This window comes from Eleutherodactylus coqui, chromosome 7 (assembly GCF_035609145.1).
Source record: "Eleutherodactylus coqui strain aEleCoq1 chromosome 7, aEleCoq1.hap1, whole genome shotgun sequence".
Taxonomy (NCBI): Eukaryota; Metazoa; Chordata; class Amphibia; order Anura; family Eleutherodactylidae; genus Eleutherodactylus; species Eleutherodactylus coqui.
In genome coordinates, this window is record NC_089843.1 from 105,421,983 (window position 1) to 105,445,037 (window position 23,055).

The 23,055-nt window shown below is 46.4% G+C and overlaps 1 protein-coding gene across 1 annotated transcript in view; it reads right to left on the reverse strand.

The window, feature by feature from the left end:
- Positions 1-19,765, reverse strand: part of NEIL3 (nei like DNA glycosylase 3) — a 38,781-nt gene extending 19,016 nt beyond the window's left edge. The window contains exons 1-5 of the mRNA XM_066573506.1: positions 19,619-19,765; positions 10,017-10,135; positions 7,394-7,528; positions 710-923; positions 409-483 (exon numbers count right to left, since the gene is read on the reverse strand). Of these exons, the coding sequence (XP_066429603.1) occupies positions 409-483; positions 710-923; positions 7,394-7,528; positions 10,017-10,135; positions 19,619-19,711 (636 nt within the window). The 5' untranslated portion in view covers positions 19,712-19,765. The remainder of the gene's footprint in view (positions 1-408; positions 484-709; positions 924-7,393; positions 7,529-10,016; positions 10,136-19,618) is intronic.
- Between the last annotated feature and the right edge of the window lie 3,290 nt (positions 19,766-23,055).

The window sequence follows — 23,055 nt, forward strand, 5'->3', positions numbered from 1 at the left end:
TTTCTTTTTTAAACATCCTTCACATGTCCTTGCCACCATTAAAAAAAAAACAAAAAAAACGAAAACAAACATGTCTCAGATACGCAAAATAATTGCATGTGCAGGAAAACACCCATAGAGAACAGTAGGGCTCTTAGGCTCATTATACGTGGAAAAATAGAACATGCAGTGTTTTTATGCACGTGTAACATACGCATTAAATATACACAAGTGCGAATGGAAGAATGAAAATCAATGTACTTTCGTTGACGCCATTGCCCGCGTAACATGCAACGAAAATACGGTCGTGTGAGCTCGGTCCCAATCGCCTCCTGTAAATGTAGCTGTAAGTAAATAAAATTGGAAAGGCACAATATAAAAAGAACCTGCATGTAGCTCCAACTTAATTGGTGGAAATCAGCTAATTACCTTATAAAAGAGAATAGTGAAGTCCCGTGTCATTTTGACCAGGTGGCTCACTTGCCTGTCTGTTAGCTGACCAACCTAGAATGTAGAGAAAGGACACGCAAGAAAAAAGGCTTTTTGACCTTTCCAACATTAAAAAGCTGAATAAAAATAATTGCAACATAATGGATCACAATTAGAAGATTAACCTTTATTTAAGCTGTCTGCAGCTAATTAATTTGCAAGTGAAGAAGGTTGTTACAGTTAAAGAGTCTTAATAATTAAACCACAGGACAGAAGCCTAGACTGACTGAACACTCTGTACCTGGACTGCGGGATGGAGACCACTGTCAAAGAGAGCTTCGTTTTTAATAATGTTACCGACTCCAGGCAGTACTGTCTGATCAAGGAGCACATCACACAGCATACGGCCGCCCTGCCTCTTCACCTCGCTCTCGGCTCGGGAGAAACTGAACTTGGGGGAGCAGACATCCAAATCCTGGAAAGATCGGACTCTTTCTTGACAATCCGATGCATTCCTAGAGTAAATAATGTAAAATAATATCATCTCTCTGACTGTGGAAACAGAAGTAGGGAATGTAATTGCTCTCTTAATGAGGATTATACCCATTTCTTATCAGTTATTTTTCAGACAGATGTTAGGAAATTAGATATAGTAACCGAAGCTCATTTAAAAAAAAAAAGTGAAAATTGCATGAGGAAATCTTTAAACTTATCATTAATGATAATAATCTTTATAACTATACATATTCCACAGCACTTAAGGGACTAGAGCACCATTTTTTTTTTGCAATAATTAAAACCAGATAGTGAAACATTCCATTTTTTCTAATCTGTTTAAAATTTTCTGATTGTAGAATTCTTGATTCTGCATTCTGTTTTCTATACATGAGTATGGGCTGACCTCTTTTCTGAGCATTAGGCCTTGTTCACACGAGCGCTGTTTTAGCGCATTAGATCCGCGCAAAGCAAACAGCACTCGTCTGAACAAGGCCATAACAGTATTTAGAAGATGTGCTTTACAGCAGTCACCATTTACACAATGGACAGGAGAGGACCCACTGATTTTGTTAGTGCATTTAGACAAAACAATTATCACTCAAAAGATGGCTTTTACTCTGCCATCGTGCACTGTTCATTCATCACTCATTTTAGAGCAATGACCCTTATCAGTGCCGCACACTGATTTTCTCAGGGGGCGACACCGATAGCATTCTTCCAGGGACTTCCCAGGGGGGTACCAGCGGACAGCTCTGAAAACAAAGTAGCTGTCAGCGCTCCTGCTGTTTCTTGGAGTTAGCAGCCCAGCGGGACACTGCGAGAACAAAGCAGCTGTTTGCATATACAAAATAGCTGCATTATTCTCCGAGCTATTGCGGCAGTATCCCGCTCCGCCTGCATAACTCTTAAGTAGCTAATTAGCTACTTAGAATTATGCAAAGATGATCGCTCAAAACTGTCACTCAAACTGTCGTTTGAGTGATCATCGCTCCGTGTAAATGGGCCTTAATCCTTCAAATTTAGATTTGGTAATAAGTTTAGCTGGATCAGAGTTCTCTCATGTGTCCAAATGAATTAACGATGATCAGAGAAAGAAAGAGACCTCAACTGTGTCAAGTCACCGCTATGCGCTAAGAAGCCCAGCCCAGTTTTACCTTTATTTATGGTGCAAGCAGACAAAGAGTATAGGGGACTATCATGGTGGACTACCTTCCTGAACTTCATATAATTATTAGAGATGAGCGAACGTGCTAGTTTCGAGTAATTACTCGATAGAGCACCGCGATTTGAGTACTTCTGTACTCGAGTGAATTGATTCGGGGGGGGGGGGGGGGGGGAGGCGAGGCGTGGCGGAGCAGGGGGTAGCAGCGGGGGGAACAGGGGGGGAGCCCTCTCTCTCTCCCTCTCCCCCCCACTCCCAGCTGCAACCCCCCACTCACCCACGGCACCCCCCGAATACGGTAGTACTCGAAAATCGCGGTACTCGGGCGAAAAGGGGGCGTGGCCGAGTAGGTTCCCTCATCTCTAGTAATTATTCATTAAACATCGTCATGATTTCTTACTAGTTGCCAACACCATCCTAGTAAAAAATTGCAGAGACAGACCAAACATGGGCTTCGGGAAATGATGTTTCTACTAGCTTCAAGAACACATTAACTCTTAAATAACAAGTGTAACAGATCACCTTAACTTTATATGGGTGACTGTTCTGTGACCTGTGCAGGGGTCATTGTGCAGGCAGGGGCAGTAGATAGTCACAGCTTATATCCATTATGAATGGTGGATCCTGTGTGATCAACATAATTGTTGCCTTTCAGTGTAATCCTGCCTGTAATGTTGGCGAGAGGACTGCTGCAAAGCTTTATCTACAGATCAGGAAGCATTTGCCCATTATTAGGCTCTTTGGTCAGCGTTACAAATGCAGGATTGTTTTTTTTTTTTCAAATGCAGATAGGGGCTAAAAATAAAAAACTACAGAATTCTTAAAAAAATAACTCAAAAACGTGATTTATATAAATAGGTCATTTTCGGATGACACATTTCCCTGTAACAAACAACAAGGAAACAAATTATTTGAAGGAAGTATCATTGCCCATAACTGCTTACAATCTAAATGATAGAGTCATGACAACCGGTACACAGTGCTTATGTTGTCCATAGGATCAGCTTCTTCTGTTGGCATGGGGGAACATAAATTAAGCTGCATTACCCAGTCCCCCAGCACGAGTATAAACTGCAGAATGATTAACGCAGTGCACAGTGGAAATATCTATCACCCGTTCAGAAACAGGACGTGGATTTTGGTTTTGTAACGCAGGCCTCCTCGGAGAGACTTTTCAAAGCTTTCTTTAAAAATGTGAAAATAATGAGCGAATTTAATAGTTCAGGCAGAGGATTCCACAAAATGGGTGCAGCATGAGAGAACTCCTGCGGAGAAGAGGCGAGGATATAATAAGGGAGGAGGAGTATGGAATTTAATTCAGCTACAAAGTGTAATGAGCGACACGGAGGAGAGGTTTTACTACAACCACTAGACAGAAAGATCAACCTGACTGCTGGCCTCATGGAGGGCAGCAGTCTGATTAATGACATGTGCACAAATAATTAACATAACGAAGGTGCTGGTAAAAATGTGTATTAAAAAAGTTATTGACTTATTAAAGGGGTTGTCTCGCGGCAGCAAGTGGGGTTATACACTTCTGTATGGCCATATTAATGCACTTTGTAATATACATCGTGCATTAAATATGAGCCATACAGAAGTTATTCACTTACCTGTTCCGTTGCTAGCGTCCCCGTTGCCATGGTTCCGTCTAACTTCGGTGTCTTCTTGCTTTTTTAGACGCGCTTGCGCAGATGCATCTTCTCCCTTCGGCTGGTCTTGGAAGCATCAGCGTTTTGGCTCCGCCCCCTTGTACGCATCGCGTAGCTCCGCCCCCGTCACTTGCCGATTCCAGCCAATCAGGAGGCTGGAACCGACACACGTCATGGGGCGGAGCTACGCGATGATGCGTACAAGGGGGTGGAGCCAAAACGCCGATGCTTCCAAGACCAGCCGAAGGGAGAAGATGCATCTGCGCAAGCGCGTCTAAAAAAGCAAGAAGACACCGAACTTAGACGGAACCATGGCAACGGGGACGCTAGCAACGGAGCAGGTAAGTGAATAACTTCTGTATGGCTCATATTTAATGCACGATGTATATTACAAAGTGCATTAATATGGCCATACAGAAGTGTATAGACCCACTTGCTTTCGCGAGACAACCCCTTTAAGGACGTCCTTTGTTCTTTTGAAGAATATTTTGCATGTACAAAGAACAGAATATTAGTTTGTACAGAGACAGCCAGGGCAGATTCAGAGTCTTGAAGAGGATCGTAGCTTTGGACAATTCCCACCAGTTAGGCCTCCTTCCCACGAACGGATTTCCGCCGCGTAATTCGCGGCGAAAATCCGCTGCGTTGCCCGCAGCTATTAGGTTCTATTGAACCTAATAGCACAATGCTCACGATGCGTAATTCCACCGCGGAATTACGCACCGCGATTTCTCCCGTCCTCACCCGCAGCATGCTCTATTTTCTGCGGGTGAGGACGGGCTGTACGCACTGACGGCTTCCATTGCAGTCAATGGAAGCCGTCCGTTCACGCTATCTCCCGCTGTCACCAGCGGGAGATAGCGTGAAAAAACGCTTTCCCGCCCACCGCCGCACGTCATATGACGCCATATGACGCGCACGGCCGCGTCACGTGACACGGCCGGTGACGCGCGGCGGTGGGCGGTGACGGGCGGTGACGCGGCGGCGGTGGGCGGGGAAGCGATTTCACGCTATCTCCCGCAGGTAAGTATAGGGGCTCTGGGGGGCGCCGTGACGGGCTTCGCAGCGGAATATTACGCTGCGGAGCCCGTCACGCTCGTGGGAAGGAGGCCTTAGAGGTGTGAAAGGACCTTTTATAATCAGCTGATCACAAATTTCAATCAATCCATCCTCCATCCCCCATATCCTCCATCCATCCCCCATATCCCCATCCTCATCATTCCCAGCAATCAGCTGTTATTTGTGGCGAACCCTGCTGCCAGTATGCGTTTAATTTCCCTGTAAACCAGCAGGAGGAGAAATTAAGCATTACAGTGTCCTATAAATTCAATATATTATCTATATAATGGTATGATACAGGACTGGACAGATCCTACAGGAAAACCAAGGAAGATATGATAATTCTGAAAAGAAACGGAGCCTGCAGTACCATTCTGGGCCACTGCACAGTGTACAAAGCTGTGGTTCCAGTACACAGCAGCTCTGGACAACAATATAGCTGGTGATCATTGGGGGGTGCTGGGTGGCAGACCTCCACAGCTCTGCTCTATTATCAGGATAGGTCATCTAAAGCTTAATAGAGCTTTAATTATAAAATCTGCACTTCTCTCTCGCGCAGGAGATCCACAGGTCTAGAAGCCCATAGGGATGCATTAGCATCTGCGGATCCAGAGGGAAGTCAATGGAAGCCATCATGTCCACAGCACAGCCACAGCTGTCATTGTGGTTGTGCCACGGATCCGTGGGAAAGCACGACATTCAAAAAAAAAAAAAAAAAAATGCACTGCACGTCCAGACGCATCCGCCGTGCTGAAGAAAGAAGATCTGGCCGGCGCAGAGGAGATCAACGCTGAAGCCTGAGAGGCAAGAAAACCTCTTTTTCTCCCAATGTCCGCGGGCATGGCTGGATTCCGCTGCGGGACTCAGCAGTGGAATCCATGTGTGCAAGTTGACATGAGGCCTTAGGCCTCATGTCCACGGGCACATTAAGATTTTAAATCCGCAGCGTTTTTCCTGCACGCGGATCCGCGCCCCATAGGGATGCATTAGACACCCACAGGTAGGTAAAAACCTGCGGATGTCATTTTTCCCTGCAGGCTCGGGTCCCGCGTGCAAGAAAAAAATCCGGACATGCTCCATTTAGGTGCGGGCCTCCTGAGGGGATGGCTCCCGCAGGCTTCTATTGAAGCCTATGGAAGCCGTCCGGATCCGCAGGAGACCCGCGCCTGAATTAAACTCACCTGCTCCGGGCGATGCAGGTCTTCCTTCCTTCGCGGCCGAAAACGTCTTTCTTCGGCCTGGCGGATGTGCCCGGCGCATGCGCGCGGCATGCAGACGGCGTGCCGAGCACATCCGCCGGGCCGAAGAAAGAAGATCCGGCCGCGAAGAAGGGAAGACCTGCACGGCCCGCAGCAGGTGAATTTATTCTTATTTTCAGCCCTCAAGTATGCGGGGCAGGAGGGACCCGCTACGGATTCTCCATGGAGAATCCGTAGCGGGCCTGATTTTCCCCATGGACATGAGGCCTTAGGGAGTTGCTTATCTCTCGGGGAACAAAAGGACTGGTCATTGAAATCCAACATCCCTGATCCTTCACTCAGGGGGGTGGACAGGTTTTTTTCCAAAGCCATTTCTTTCTGGAAAAACTGAAAAAAAAAGCAAATAAAAAAAATAAATAAATAAATAAAGCGTGTAGAATATGTTTTCTCTTAATTATAAACAATATATCTATGACATGGTATTCAAATTATATAATGTAAAAAAATGGCTATGGAAAAAATATATAATTTTTTACCCACCTCTAGCCACCGATCCTGCTATCTTTAAAGGGGTTGTCCCGCGAAACAAAGTGGGGTTATACACTTCTGTATGGCCATATTAATGCACTTTGTAATGTACATTGTGCATTAATTATGAGCCATACAGAAGTTATTCACTTACCTGTTCCGTTGCTAGCGTCCTCATCTCCATGGTGCCGTCTAATTTTCAGCGTCTAATCGCCCGATTAGACGCGCTTGCGCAGTCCGGTCTTCTCCCTTCTGAATGGGGCCGCTCGTGCCGGAGAGCGGCTCCTCGTAGCTCCGCCCCGTCACGTGTGCCGATTCCAGCCAATCAGGAGGCTGGAATCGGCAACGGACCGCACAGAAGACCTGCGGTCCACCGAGGGTGAAGATCCCGGCGGCCATCTTCACAAGGTAAGTAAGAAGTCACCGGAGCGCGGGGATTCGGGTAAGTACTATCCGTTTCTTTTTTTAAACGTCTGCATCGGGTTTGTCTCGCGCCGAACGGGGGGGGGGCTATTGAAAAAAAACAAAACCCGTTTCGGCGCGGGACAACCCCTTTAATGTTTGTCGGGGCCTTAAAAGGTGAAGAACCCCTTTAAGTCATTTCTGTTACTACAACAGGTGCTAAAACCTACTGCCAGCTCCCACAACACATTCACATTACTATAGTGCCTTAGTAAGGAAATAGTCAGCTCTGCCAAGTACTGTGACGCAATGATTACACCATAGGAAAAACACTTGATGGTCTACGATCTTGCTGTATGTATCCAGATCCAGCATATTTCAAAAAAAAATTTTTTTTAAGTGAAAAAAAAAAAAAAAAACAACCTTTGTTCATGTCCTCTTACCCACAGAGCTATTAGAAATAGTTGATTATGCCACAGCGTTACCTGACATCTACTGCGGAGTCAAAGAAGCAAATCAAGTCCTTGGTGAGCTGCACTTCCAGAACTGCTGGAGCTCCACTTCTATCCTTTTTCTCTGCTGGATTAATGCGCATTGATCCATTCATTCCAAAATGGACTCTACAATGTAACAACAGGACATTGTGTTAAGTGTGATTATAGCTGCAAGCAACGTGGGGAAAGAATACACGCCGTATATAAAACAGTGGCCAGCTCGTCGGCTGGTCATTGTCTTGGCACTAGGCATAGAGGTTACATTACACAGCATTTAACACATGTCAGCTCTAGACAACGATAAAGTCGATGACTTCCATGCAAGTTGAATTTATAGGTCACTGCGGTTCCCTTTCTAGAAGTTCAGCGAGGCCTGTAAATGGCAGAGGTGAAGTTAAAAGGCACTTAAAAAGCCTATTAAAGGCATTGCACCTCTTCTAAGATACTTGGAATAAAAGCAGCAGGTTATTGATGTTTGTGTTTGCTCAAACCTGTGAATTATTTACAATTAAATTATCTAGTTTTGTTGATCTTTAAATATTTATCCAAGGTCATTTCGCAGCCGCTCGGCTACACCGTGTTTTTCAAAGCTTTGTTTGTTTTACAAAATAAAGATGGAACTGAAAGCTTCTCTGCCGCAAGAAGCAATATATTACGCGGAGTGGAGGTGAACGGAGAGCTGGATAATGGATTTGCCACTAGTAGCTACAGCTTGAAACTTACACACTTACCAAACCGCTCAACAAGTCATCCATCAGATAGAACGATGTGCTGGATTTTCTTCCATTACTTCTTGTAACCTTCTAACAAAATATATCTGCCCATAGGATGTGAAGATATACCCAATGCAGAAGTGAGACACATCTAGTAAACATGCTAGTGTAGGAGCATTCCCTTAAGATGTCCATCTACTTTAGATAGATGTTGGCCAGATACTTTTATTGGCTGATAGCCATTCCTCCGGCACCCCATAAATATGGGGCAAGCATGCATGGGGTTTTATTAGGGTGAGGCCAGTACACTGCTGTTATACTACTTTGCCTCTCCTGAATAAAGGCATCGATGATGGTCCCATACATATTCTACTGGTGATCAATCTGGTGACCGGGCAGCTACAGAAGTGTGACAATGCTGTGGAGACATTCCTGTGACTCCTTGCGTGTGCGGCCGAGTATTATCCTGCTGGGAAATGCCTCTGGGAAGCCGCCATGAGAGGAACACATGAGGCTGCAGGATGTCCTGAACATATCGCTGAGCTGTCATTGTCCCTTGCATCACTACTAGGGAAGACCGACTGTCGTATGCGATGGCCCCCCAGACCATCACACCAGCAGGCAGTGGCAGTGTGCCACTCCACAGCAAAGGCTGGATTGAGGCGCTCACCCCGAGGTCTCCAAACACGAACATAGCCGTCATCAGCGCCCAATCTAAACCTGGATTCTTCACTTAAGACAACCTGGTTCTACTCTGTAGCAGTCCAGTTGTGTCCTTCACAACCCCACTGCAAATGGAGGTGATGGTGGGCGAGTGTCAAAGGCAGTACATGTAATGGGCACCATGAGACCAAGTGTCCTTCAACCAAGCACCTAGATATAATTTCAACAGACACAGGGTTGTAACGATGGCGCCACCTGTATTTTGATGGCGTAAAACAGGAGAGTTGGAGCCGCTTGTGCTTGTCAGATGATCAGACGATCCTCTCTACTGGTGGTTTGTTGAGGGTGTCCTGTATCTGGTTGCCTTGTATGCATGCCCTCACACATCCACTGGTCCCAACACCTCATAACAGTCTGGTCAGTGGTCGAGTTGGTGGACAGTTCATTGATACGACCATCCAACTTCTTCCAAAAATGCGTGCCTCTCAAACTCATAACTGGGCGAAATCTCTTCAATTGCGTTGCAGAGCCGTCTAGTGGTCAATAAGCGCTACACAAACGGAAAAAGGGGTCACGAAACACAAGTAGCCTCTGAAAGCCTTTTTATAGGCCAAGGGGGAAACTACTTTTAGGTCCTCAGGTGACAAGACCGTTCATCTAATCACACAACTCTAATCATTTGCATAGCTGTCTGAGATGTAACTGCATGCCGAGTTTTGCAGCAAGACGACAACTTCGAGGCGCTTGCTTTGGGGGGTGGGGGGTGGGGGGGGGGGCGCAAGGAGTGTAGATTTACCTTTAATCTAGCATTACCAGGACTGGATGTTACCAAACATTCACAATTGTCAGTCAAAAAAAAAAAATAAAAATTTAAAAGTTAAAAAAAACAAAAAAAACTCACTTGACAAAAGATAGAGAACCTTAACTTTGTATTCACAGGAATTTTTTTTGACATTATTATAGGTCAATGTTGAAAACAAGTTTTACTGTATCAGGTTTTGGGAGGACTAGCTGTTTGGCCAACTGCCACCTACGGTGTATAGCCACCTTTTAGATAAGTCCACACAAATCCATGACAAATATAAGTGTTGCATGTGGATTTTGCTGAGGATTCACTATGGATGTAACCCTTGCTAGCTGGCTGGATGGCCAGGGAAGTTCAAGTTTACATTTACATGAATTCATAACCATATTGGAAAATATTAGAAATATATAAAACATGACATTAATTAACTAACCGTAATGCTTTCAGTCCAAAGTAAAGAAACAGTTCTTTTCCTAAAGTTTCCACCCCAGTATAGGTGCAGGAGACCAAAGACTGGAGAATACTACCCGAACCTGCATTGCTGACTGGTTTCTGTGTGAGAAACAAAGGGGAAAATAGAAAATAAGATGGACCCATATCAAGTTATCCACCATTCATCCTTGTGTACTGGCCATCATCTACCCGCCTCTGGTGGTCATGTCTGCTTTACATATGTAGCGTGTCTAAACATATCTACTGTGAATTAGGGAATCTTTAAGAAATGCCAATAAGTACAACTAATGGGAAACTTTTCATTTCACCGGAATGCCCCTTTAAGTCCACGATCCAGTTCCCACACAATGACAAGAGAATAGAGAACACTTAAGACGAGCGGTTAAAATGTACTCTAGTGCCACACACTTTTATAACCCATTTACAGAAGATGTTACATTCAAAAGGATTTTGGTACCAGACAGAAAAACACATAAATAGCCTCCCACTAAGATAGCGGATCCTGTGAATCTTCACAGCTCATTAAATGCACTCGCTTATTTATGTCATTTTACAAGACCCTTTAAGTCTTTTAGGAATTGGAAAAAAAAGCTTGTGTGTATATCTGCAAAGGTCATTGATACAAACATATGGGAATGGCTCAGCCGGCGTGATTTAGGGAAGAACAAGGCAGCAGCCATGACGATTTATCCACCCAAATAGGTCACCTTGTTAATATTCCAAATACTAGTAGCAGATTTAGAAGATACAGTGCGGTAGAAATGCATATTTTTTGCATAGGATAACAAGGTCTCTAAGCTCTCCCTATGGCCATGACATCGATGTATTAAAGGAACCCTAATAAGCACCATAGTCAAGATTTAGCAGCATGTCTGTCCTTGTTCTGTGATCGTACCTTCTGCTTTATACAGTCATTTTTCAAAAACATGTCCGCTGCTCAACTATATTGATAGCCCCTATACTATCCCTTTTGAGAGCAATTTCACTGGGAAATTACCCTTTTCAGCTAGCACCATTACATCGAAGACCGCCTTGCTGGAATATTTGTTTTAATAATTTAATGTAATGAAATCTTACAAATGACTTCTTGCAGTCATAAGAGTGCAAAATGTTCCCTAAATATCCAGGAGGGATACAATAGCATTGATGTATATCTCCAAAAGCTCAATGTCTTTGTGGCTTTGTGCAATTTAAAAGTCTAAATAGCAGGCAGACCCCGAAGAGCCGGCGAAAAGCCTCGGACCTCAGATAAGAAAAGGATATTATGTAAAGAAGCTGCAGGTCTTCCTAATGGGCTGTAGCACTCATCTGTAGGCTTTCATTTCTAGCCAGGTAATTACAAAGCCACTATTGGCATATGCTCCGGTATACACCATGGTCAATTACTTCGTTTCAGGGCTGAGCACAAACCTGTAATTAAAGATGAAGTCGACATCACTTTAAATACTATTTAAAAAGTAAAATGACTGCGGAGCGAAGCTTTGTGGCGGAAGAAGGCTTTTCAAAGAGAAAATAAAAGGAAAAAGGCGATAAAAATCTAAGCCATTAAAATGGTATTAATATTAAAGGAGAAGCTCTAATATCGCTGAAATACAGGGCAAAATTATACCTATTAGATGGTCTCCTGGAGAGCCCAACTGCTGCATAGCATTGTGTTATATATATTCCTTCCCTCAGTTCACCCTCTTAGCAAAACTAATAGCGCTCCTTTTTCTGACTAGTTATGACGGGGTTAACTTGCTTCCACTAGCCTACTACTGGGGATTTAAAGGCTGTTATTACACGGTAGTGGTTTCCCCCTGCAAAAAGCAGGTGGAGAAACGCTCGCCTTTTAAGGCGGCTTCACACGGCCGTTTCTGCGTGTGCTAAGTTTGCGTGTAGCATGCAGAGACTAGAGCCCGTTGATTTCAATGGGTTCGTTCTCATTACTGGTTTTTGTGTGCAGATATCTCACGTGTGAAAAGAAAATACGCAGCATGCTCTATTTTGTGCACCGAAAGGTCCTATAGAAGTCTGTGGGATGGGCAATACGCTGCGCAAAAGAACAAACCTGAAGTTGATTAGGCGACACAGAAGGGATGTGTCGCATGCACGTGCGAACTGACCCTGCATACGTGTAAAGTACAGTACTATGGGCTGATATGCACGCAAATCTACCGCATCCAACCTTGTTCACAGCGCAAATCCACTGCACTGCGGTGCATATGCTCATGTAAAGAGGTCCTTAAGGTTAAGATCAGCTTTGATAGGGAGTCAAACAGACAATGCAAAGCACTGTGTTTATTAATGGGTTAAATGTCAGCCCCACGCAACATTCCCACTGAGACTGTATTTACACAGGCAATCGTGAGTTGGGCGCATCATTCTTGGGCACAGCTCGCATTGGACAATGCATGGATACCTTGTCCATGTGCAAGACACTGCATATTACATGTCCCATTCTCGTCCAAGAGTCACATAAAAATCGGACTTTTCAAACTTGTACTATCGGTCGCAGTGAAATATCGCTGGTGTGAATGAGCCCATCCTAATGATTGGGTTCTTTTCCAATGCGGGTCCTATCCATCTCGGAATCGGCAGAGCTGGCACGGGAATGTTGCCCATTTGAATGCACTCAGCCTTCCTAGATAGCGAGAGGGGCAGTTAGAGACCTGCATGCTGCTCCTTTTAAAACGTGCAATCCAAATCTGCAGCAAACCAATACATTTAAGGCCTCCCTCACACAGGTGTTTTTGTACAGCGTTCAGCGCTGCGCTCAACGCTCCCATTCACTTCAATGGGGCTGCTCACACAAGCGTTACAACACAGCGGTTTAAGGCTGCGCTATGACAGCGATGTAGGTTCTATTTTTGGCTGTTTTTTAGCCCTGCGTCGCCCATTGAAATGAATGGGCAGCGGATTCAGCTCTGCTGAAAACATGGCACAACTTGGTACCGTGGTTTTGGCAGCGTTAAACACACCCTGATATTCGTAAGGTGGGGCAGGCTTGACATATAAGCCCTACCCTGAAAATCAGCCCTAGCTACACTAGATTGTTAAAAAAGCAATACTCACCTAGCAACTGCTCTCAAGGCACTTGTCATCCCCATCTCTTCATGGTAACAGGGTTTGAAGGCCCCGCCTACAGCAAGAAATTGCTCTGATTGGTTCCTCGAGCGCTAGTTCAGTCAAATCAGAGCCAGCGCTGGATGCACCAATCAGTAGTGAATGGCTGTGATGCACCAATCAGTAGTGAATGGCTGTGATGCACCAATCAGTAGTGAATGGCTGTGATGCACCAATCAGTAGTGAATGGCTGTGATGCACCAATCAGTAGTGAATGGCTGTGATGCACCAATCAGTAGTGAATGGCTGTGATGCACCAATCAGTAGTGAATGGCTGTGATGCACCAATCAGTAGTGAATGGCTGTGATGCACCAATCAGTAGTGAATGGCTGTGATGCACCAATCAGTAGTGAATGGCTGTGATGCACCAATCAGTAGTGAATGGCTGTGATGCACCAATCAGTAGTGAATGGCTGTGATGCACCAATCAGTAGTGAATGGCTGTGATGCACCAATCAGTAGTGAATGGCTGTGATGCACCAATCAGTAGTGAATGGCTGTGATGCACCAATCAGTAGTGAATGGCTGTGATGCACCAATCAGTAGTGAATGGCTGTGATGCACCAATCAGTAGTGAATGGCTGTGATGCACCAATCAGTAGTGAATGGCTGTGATGCACCAATCAGTAGTGAATGGCTGTGATGCACCAATCAGTAGTGAATGGCTGTGATGCACCAATCAGTGAATGGCTGTGATGCACCAATCAGTGAATGGCTGTGATGCACCAATCAGTGAATGGCTGTGATTGGTGCATCCAGCGCTGGCTCTGATGGGCTAAGCCCGTGGGTTCAGACCATCAGAGCAATCTCTTGCTGGAGGCGGTGGTCTTCAAACCCCGTCACTATCAAGAGATGCTCTGTCAGGGATGACAAGTGCCCGGAAACCTGCCCGGAGCTCCAGAGAGCAGCGGGAGGGACCCAGACAGTGCCTGCTAAGCGAGTAGGTGAGTATTGCTTTTTTTTTTCAGCTTCCGTGGCCAAAATGTGGGCAAAACGCATGCCAGCACTGCTGAAACCGCAGCAATGAGAAACACCTGTGTGAGGGAGACGTCAGGGTTAAACTGCTGTGATCCGAGCGCTCTCTGTCACATGGGGATTCTGCTCCAAATGTCATTTCTATATATTGAAGCAATGAAATTCAGAAAAGAAAAAACACAGCATGTTCCTTATGGTACAGAAATGATGTTTTTTCTGCTACATGTGAATGGCATTTCCCAGACTGCACCACAAGTATTGTATGTAGCCCTGCTGTACATTTACATTGTGGGATCTACAATGTATCCAAACCATTTTACTACAGCCATAACAATCATCACAAGTACAACTCATTGCTTCAACATGCAATTGAAACATTGTTGCTAGACGTGTAGCGCAGACATATTCCATCACTGGGGCTCACGATCTGCAGTCAGGGACCTGATGTCTTGGAGCGTGGGGGAATCCGCAGGTTTTTCTCTTTCACGTGGAACACCGCCTGCACTACATTTAATATCAATGGAAACAGAAACTCAGAGTTTTGTTGCACATCAAAAATTGTTTTCATATCAGACCCGCATGGTGGGTGGTCAGGGGCCATGTAGACTCTAAGGGCTCCTTCACATGGGCGCATTTGCGCACATCATACGCAGTGAATAGAACCCATTCATTTCAATGGGTTGGTTCACATTTCTGTATTTTGCGAGTCCATTTTAAATCACACCAAGAAAAGGCAGCATGCTCTACTTTTCTGCATATCTGCGCACCGAAGGTCCCCATAGAAGTCAATGAGGGGGAGAGGGTGCACAAGTGTGTGCGCAATACCCAAGGAGAGGTGTGTAAATATGTGGAAAAAGACGTAACATCACTCCTTAGGGAGAGCAGGTGAGTGAGGAGACTTATAAGGCCATCCATGCCCTCTGGGTAATATGCAAATAAGGAGGATGGAACAGGTATTAGTGTACCTTGACACCACCTGAAGCTAGGGGTTTGACAGGGGGAACCCCCCTCTCGCATCCCCAGCTACCGATAGGGCCAAGGCTGCCAGGTCCTACTAGTAGACTGTGCATAGATGTGTGTATGATGTGTACAATTGTTGTTACGCTTACATTATTAGCTTTAAATGCTGCCATGTTTCCACTGTAACGTGGCAGCATGAACATAATGTAAGCTTAAGAAGAAACTTACCCTCACCCCGAGGTCCCCCGCTCACAGCTGCCGGCCTCCAGCTCCATGTCGCCTGCTCCCCCGCTCACAGCTGCCATGCTCATGGTGTGCCCTCCGGTGCCGGGACTGTCATCTCCGTAGACACAGTTGACCTGCTGACACATGGCGACGTGACCGCTCTTCTCCACTGCCGGGACTGTGACATCCGTGACCCCACTCCCTGACGTATAGCTGCCGCTCTCTGCACTTCAGCTCCGGTGGGTGGCTCCTGCTGTTGCTGGCTGCTAACATCACCTTCGGTGGGTTGGGGGGGGGGATTCCGGCGACGTGTGCTCCTGCCAGCCAGCAGATAGCAGTGCATCTCCCCCCGTGCCTGTAGGTGGCGGTATGTGGAAGGTGGGGGTGGCTGTTGTGGAGCGCCAATGCAGCAACATCGCGTTCAGGGCGGGTTTGCCTCAAGGTGGCCAGGAACACAGTGGGAGCTATGGCTCTGCGTTTCAACGAGGGCCCGCTGCATCCATTTTCCCACAACTTGCTGTGCCCTTCCAGGACCTATGTGCCAGGCTAGTGTTCAGCCAATCAGGTATCAGGGGCATCACCCCACTGTCAATCTTGACTCCACCAGGACTTCCTGGTGGCGTCAAGATATACCGATGGAACAATACCCCTACAGCACCACCTACTGGAAGGCAGAATTCCTTAAAATCAATGCTTGACCCTTTATACAGGTCTCTAGAGCAATTTTTCAATTCCCAATCTTCCTTATTTGCATATGTGGAGGAAAAAAAAAAAACACATCGGGAACTAATTGGCCATTTCAAGTAGTGTGTTTGCTGCGCGCAAATGAATGTGCCTGCGGGAAGAAAAAGTACAGTGCAGTATAACAATACGCCCGCAAAAAAGCATTGCTTGTTCTGCAAAAACTTATCTATTAGGTGCGCGTACGCCTGTGTGAGGGAGCCCAACACTCGCCCAGGGTAAAAAATACCCCTGACGAACTGTGCGCCCGCTGAGAGATCTTCACTAAACTTATTTGAAAATTACGCTGCCCGCTAATAGACTGGTACACAAAACGCTCCTCTGTCTTCACTGGCAGCTATTTGTCTCATATCCTCCCAGTGACGACTACAATAGGATCAAACTTTTTGGGCCTCATTTAACAAAACAATCTATCAGTAAGATGTCCTTGTTCCCCATAGCAGCCAATCACAGCGCAGCTCTCATTTTACCTCAGCAGCTTGGGAAATGAAACCTGCGCTGTGATTGGTTGCTGTGGGCAACAAGGACATCTTACTGATAGTTTTGCTCTATGAAACTTTTTGAGTTTCTGTTTCCATTAATATCATATTTCCGTATGTGACTGTTATAAACGTGAGTGAGGAGGGGTCAGAGAGGGGAGATCATCTGTAATAACCACGTAGCAGCCAGCGCTGGTCACTGCAGGCACGGCTCGCGTTGACTTCAATGGGAGTCGTGCCTGCAGTTACAAGTGCCGGCCACTAGACGGAGGTCGGTATGGAGACTTCCGCTCCGACCTCTGTGGAATTGCAGTGCTGACAGCATGCGCCTGCTCAGCTGAACGGTTGGGGTACTGAGCAATGGACACCAGTCGATCAATTACCGATGACCTATCCTGATGACAGGTCATCAGTGGTATTCTGTGGAAAACCCCTTTAACCCCTTCATGACATGGCCTATTTTGGCGTTGAGGACCAAGCGATTTTTTGGTATTTTTCCATCTCCATTTTTCAAAAGCCATAACTTTTTTATTTTTCCGTGGACGCGGCCGTATAAGGGCTTGTTTTTTGCGTGGCGAACTGTAGTTTTTATCGATGCCAATTTTGGGTACATAGACTATATTGTAAAATTTTTTTATTTTTTTTAATGATAGCAGAGAGAGAAAACGCATCAATTCTGCCATAGATTTTTTTTTATTTTTTTTACACCGTTAATCATGCAGCATAAATGAGACTTTCCATTTTTTCTGCAGACCGGTACGGTTACAACGATACCAAAATTCTAACATTTTTTTTAGGTTTTCCCACTTTTCTGCAATAAAAACCCTTTTTTTTGGAAATCTTTTTTCTATTCTAAATTGCTGCATTCAAAGTCACGTAACTTTTTTATTTTTGATGTACAGAGCTCTATGAGGGCTTATTTTTTGCGAGACGAGCTGTAGATTTTATTGGTACCATTTTGGCGTACATACGACTTTTTTGATCACTTTTATTGCGTTTTTAGTGAGGCAAAATGCTAAAAATGAGCATTTTGCCTCAGTTTTTTAGCTTTTTTTTTAGCGTTTTTTTCGGTGCACAGTCAAAAGCATGTGCAACTTATTGTACGCATCGTTACGGACGCGACAATACCAAATATGTGGGGTTTTATTTTTTTTTTACCTTTTTTTATGCTAATCTGAGAAAAAGCATAAAAAATGGTTTTTTTACTCTTTTTTTTTACATTTTTTTAAATTCATTTTTTAAATCTTTCTTTTTTTTACACTGTTTGTGTCCCCCTGGGGGACTTTAATCACTGCCCTGATGATCGCTGTCATAAGGCATGGCAGAGCTACTGCTCTCCCATGCCTTATCGCTCATACAGCGATCTCAGGCATAGGCAATACAGGACGCCAGGGTCTGGCGTCCTGTTGCCATGGTGACAGGCCGGGCTCTCGCGATGACATCGCGAGTTCCGGCCGGAGACACAGAGGGAGCCGCGCTCCCGCTGTGAACTCTTCCCCTGCCGCGATCTACTTAGATCGCGGCAGGGAAGGGGTTAAAAGTGGCGGGCGCATCTCCGATGTCCCCCCGCTGCTGCAGCGAGACGCCGGCTGTGACTGACAGCCGGCTCCCGCTGCGGGATAGCGCTGGATCATATGTGATCCCGCGCTATCTCCAGGACGTAAGTTTACGCCCTGTTGCGGGAAGTACCCCGCTCCCAGGACGTAAACTTACGCCCTGCAGCGGGAATGGGTTAATTACTCTGTAGCTGATGGGCTACATACTCCTGAGCAGCTGAAAAGGGTTTTTTTTTTTGCACATCAGGCGTTGCATATTTGCATGCGCAACAGGGCTTTAACTGTATTTTTGTGCATGCAAAAAAAAAAAAAAAGCCACTGATGCTCCCACACATAAAGGCAGGGTTCACACAGGGCCGATTCCCGTCGGAAATCTCACGGTTTGGCAGCAGCAAAAACCGCGAGATCTCCGCCGGGAGAACCGCCGCGGTTTAAGCCGCAGCGGCTTTGAAGCAGCCCGGCCGTTGGCTTTTCCGTTGCGGCCGGCGCTCCCATAGGCTGGGTTCACACAGGGCGGTTTTGCCGCAGCAGATCTGCCCGTGGCCGCTAATCTCGGGATTAGCCAGCCATGTGGATGAGATTTCTCAAAAATCTCGTCCACACGGGACGGCCAATCCGCTGCGGTAAATTCGGCCGCCGCAGCCGCGGTTTCAAAAGAAGCAGCATGTCTATTTACCTTTCCTTTTTTGTTTATTTTCATTGCGGCCGCGCTCTCCTCTATGGGAGCGCCGGCCGCAACGGAAAAGCGAGCGGCCAGGCCGCTTCAAAGCCGCCGTGGCTTAAACCGCGGCGGTAATCTCGTGGTTTTTGCTGCGGCCAAACCGCGAGATTTCCGACGGGAATCCGCCCTGTGTGAACCCAGCCAGAGGAGAGCGGGAAAATAAACAAAAAAGGAAAGGTAAATAGACATGCTGCATCTTCTGAAACCGCGGCTGCGGCGGCCGCAGCTTCAGCCAGACTTACCGCAGCGGATTGGCCGTCCCGTGTGGACGAGATTTCTGAGAAATCTCGTCCACATGGCTGGCTAATCCCGAGATTAGCGGCCGCGGGCGGGTTTGCCGCGGCAAAGCCGCCCTGTGTGAACCCAGCCTTATACAGCTCATTAGTTCAGGATATGTGCAGGAAAATAAGAGCACGCTGCGTTGTTTTTTTTCTTGGCCCCGCCAGATACCACTGATATCAATGGGCACTATTCTCTGCCCATTGATGACACACTCAGATTTTTCACATGCAGATATGTCCCTATGCGTCCAGCCTAAACCGCTGCCAAAACAGTTAGGCGCCGCTGTCACTACTGATCACAGCAATTCAAGGGTTAAACAAATGCAATCAGACTTGTCTCCATGCCAGTGTACATTACAGCCTGTGCAGGAAGGGGTTAACAGAGTCCAAACTATGGAGAAATTACCTAATTACTGGAGCAACCTTACTAAATACACATACACTGATGACGTTACAGCATGGGGTGTGATAACCTTCCACACACTAGAGGATTGTGCTCCCGTATATACTGCGTAACTGTCATTACCGCACTGCAGGCGGCGCTGTCCCGCACTTCCATCACCCGCTGCCCCTGCGGCACTCGGGTCCGGATTCTCTCCCCGTTCAGAGTGCAGCCGGGACCCTCCACCATGACGGCGATCACAGCGTCACCTCTACTATCGGCATTCAAAATGTGGCGGCAGCTGAATCCCCCCAGATACCGCCCCCAAATCATCTGATTGGCGAAGAGTGAGGAAGTAGAAGCTTTCCATTGGTGTAGCTTTTAGCGGTCGTGTGTGATTGGACAGAGCAACTATCCATCACTTTGGTGCTTCTATGAAGGCGTCCAAGGGATGAGAGCGCATGTGCAATGAATTAGGTTACGGAATTGTTTCCGTGGTGTCCTGCAGAGGGCGCTCGCTGGCTTCAGTATTGAAAAGTTTGCGAACATAGTTACTAGTTTTAGTAGTTGTTCAGTGGATACTTTGGTTCTTTGTGTGCTTGAAGATTTGTACTTAAAGGGTATAGACAGCTTATTTATTTTTATTTCAAGGGGTTTTCCAGGCAAATAGTATTGATGACCCATCCTCAGGATAGGTCATCAACAGTTGATCGATTGCAGGTTCATTGCTCCAGATCCCTGACTGATCAGCTGCCTGCTGTCAATGTCACAGAACAGAGGCTGCTGCACCATTCCTGTGCAGTAGGAAGCGCTGATAATTGCAGGCGCAGACTTCTGATTTTAATGAGAACTGCACATGCAATTACAAGCCCTGGCCAGTACACAGGGGTCAGCGCTAACTGTTTCAAACGCCATACCCCTGTATGTTGAAAGCAGGTGCCCAATCAGTCAAGATCCAAAGAGGCGGACCCTGGCCAATCAACTCTTGATGACCTATCCTAAAGATAGGTCATCAATCCTATTTCCCTGGATAACCCCTTTAAAGGCATTGTCCATGTGGACAATTTTTGGAAAAATATCTGTAAATGTGTTAAAGGCAGTCGTACTTGCCCGTTCGTTCCCCTGGCGACCAAGTCTTTGTTACCAAATGGCTACCACTCTGCTTGGAGCCAATCAGAGGCCACAGCAGTCAACTGCTGCTCTCCTGACATCCCTGCGCAGATGCTATGGTACCAGGAAAACGTGCAGGAGAGGAGACAGCAGAGGGAAACTTATGGCCCTTTTACAGGGGACAATTATCGCTCAGATTCCTGTGCTCCGGCATGAATTTGGACGTTAGTCATGTAATCAACGTAAATGCATGCAGCGACTGAATGAGAATTGTTTAGTCGTTTAGATTCTGTGTAAACAGCAGTTGTTCATCTTTGAAGGACTGTTTGCTTACAGTGAATGGAGGCGTTGGGGGGAGAATGCTCTCGGTCGCTCCGCCTCGATTCCGGCAGCGCTGTGAGTGATGCCAGCGATACTCTCTCCTGTGTAAGAGCACCATCGCGAGCGTTACTGAGACGAGTGTCAGGCATCATTTGCCGGATAACTCGTCCCGTATAAAAGGACCATTAGCCATCAGTCCCGCCTCACTGACAAGATCTCCTATTGAGCCTCAGGCCGCCTTCACACTAGCGTATATACGCAGTTATTAACCCGCGTAAGTACGCCAGCCATCAGAAGGGATGCATTCATTTAGCTGGCCTGGCATTTTTATGTGGGTAAATAGCTGCGTATATAAGCTCCTGTGAAGGCGGCTTAAGGGCTTATTCACACAGGCGTATTTTTTCTCAGGATTTTGTGAGCCCAAACCAGGTGTGGCACATACAAAGGGAAATTATAATGGAAAGATTTGCATTTCTTCCGTATTGTGGACCCGCTCCTGGTTTTGGCTCACAAAATACTGAGTAAAAATACGCCCGTGTGAATAAGCCCTAAGTCATATAAGACAAACAGTGCAAAATTTTTAATAAAACCCTATTGGAAAAACGATTGTCAGTCCAAAATACATGTATTTAAGTGAAAATAAATTGCCACCATCCCTAAAGGTGTCCATGGCCCTTAAGATTTTTCTGCAGATTATATAGCTGTAATTATGTGGGCTACATGTCGCTGGATGTTGGGGTTTCTCTAACTTGGGGTGAAGTACTTTATTTTGTCCTGTAAGGCTGCATTCCCACGAACGTATATCGGCTCGGTTTTCACGCCGAGCCGATATACGTCGTCCTCATGTGTAGTGAGGGGGGATGGAAGAGCAAGGAGCAGGAACTGAGCTCCCACCCCCTCTCTGCCTCCTCTCCGCCCCTCTGCACTATTTGCAATGAAAGGAGGTGGGGTGGGGGTGGGGCTAAGTTACGAGAATTAGCCCCGCCCCCGCCCCGCCTCTCCCCATTGCAAATAGTGCAGAAGGGCGGAGAGGAGGCAGAGAGGGGGCGGGAGCTCAGTTCCTGCTCCTGGCTTTTCCATCCTCCCCCCCCTGCACACGAGGACAACGTATATCGGCTCGGCGTGAAAACCGAACCGATATATGTTCGTGGGAATGTACCCTAAGGGTGTATTCAGCCTTTTTTCAGTTTTGGCTTTGATTTGCACAAAAAGATTATCATGTGTCCACGGTGATAAATGATTGCTCACAGTCCAACTGTTCAGATCCCCAGGGATCACATGAATGGCACATTCCAAGTCCTAATGATTGGAGCTGTAGTGTATGCATGTCCACTGCTCCATTTACCTATACCGGTTATTATTAGGAAATTATAGTACCAGTGTTTCTGGTGGCACAATGTGCCACACAGCTGTGCTACATGGTACATCCATTATGATCCCCACACATCACACACGCAGCTCTACTACATGCATCCTGGTTCCCACACATTACACACACACAGCTCTGATACATCCTGATTCACACACATCACACACACGGCTCTACTACATCCATCCTGATTCCCACACATTACACACACAGCTCTACAACATGCCACACACAGCTGTAGTACATCCATATTGATTCCCACACATTACACACACAGTTCTGCTACATTGTACATCCATCCTGACCGCACACAGAGCATGACACCCACAGCTCTGCTACATGCTGATTCACACACGGCTCTGCCATTCCACACATCACCAGACTCCTGGATACAATGATCACTACTAGTCATTTGATTCCTGACTCCACCCACACAGGTGATCACATGACGGTGATGTCATCACTGGTCCGGGTAGTAGCTGCGGTCGGTTTATCCAGTATACAGTACTTTCTACCAAACTGCACAATGGCAGCTCCCACAGCAACGACGTCATCGTAGGTCCTTCAGCCCACCAGATCTCTGTGGTGGCGGTAGGTCAGTGTCTTCTCTCAGGACAGCTGAGTTGTGTCTGACATAATAACAGGTTAGTTGTATTCTCATTTTGGTATTTTTGTCCTCTCCTTTTCAAGAGCCCTAACTGTGTTGTTCTTCTGTCGGTCAGGCTCTGTGTTTTATATATGTTGTAGGGCTTGCAATGAAGTCACCAGAGGACAGAGCATGAGAAGCACTCAT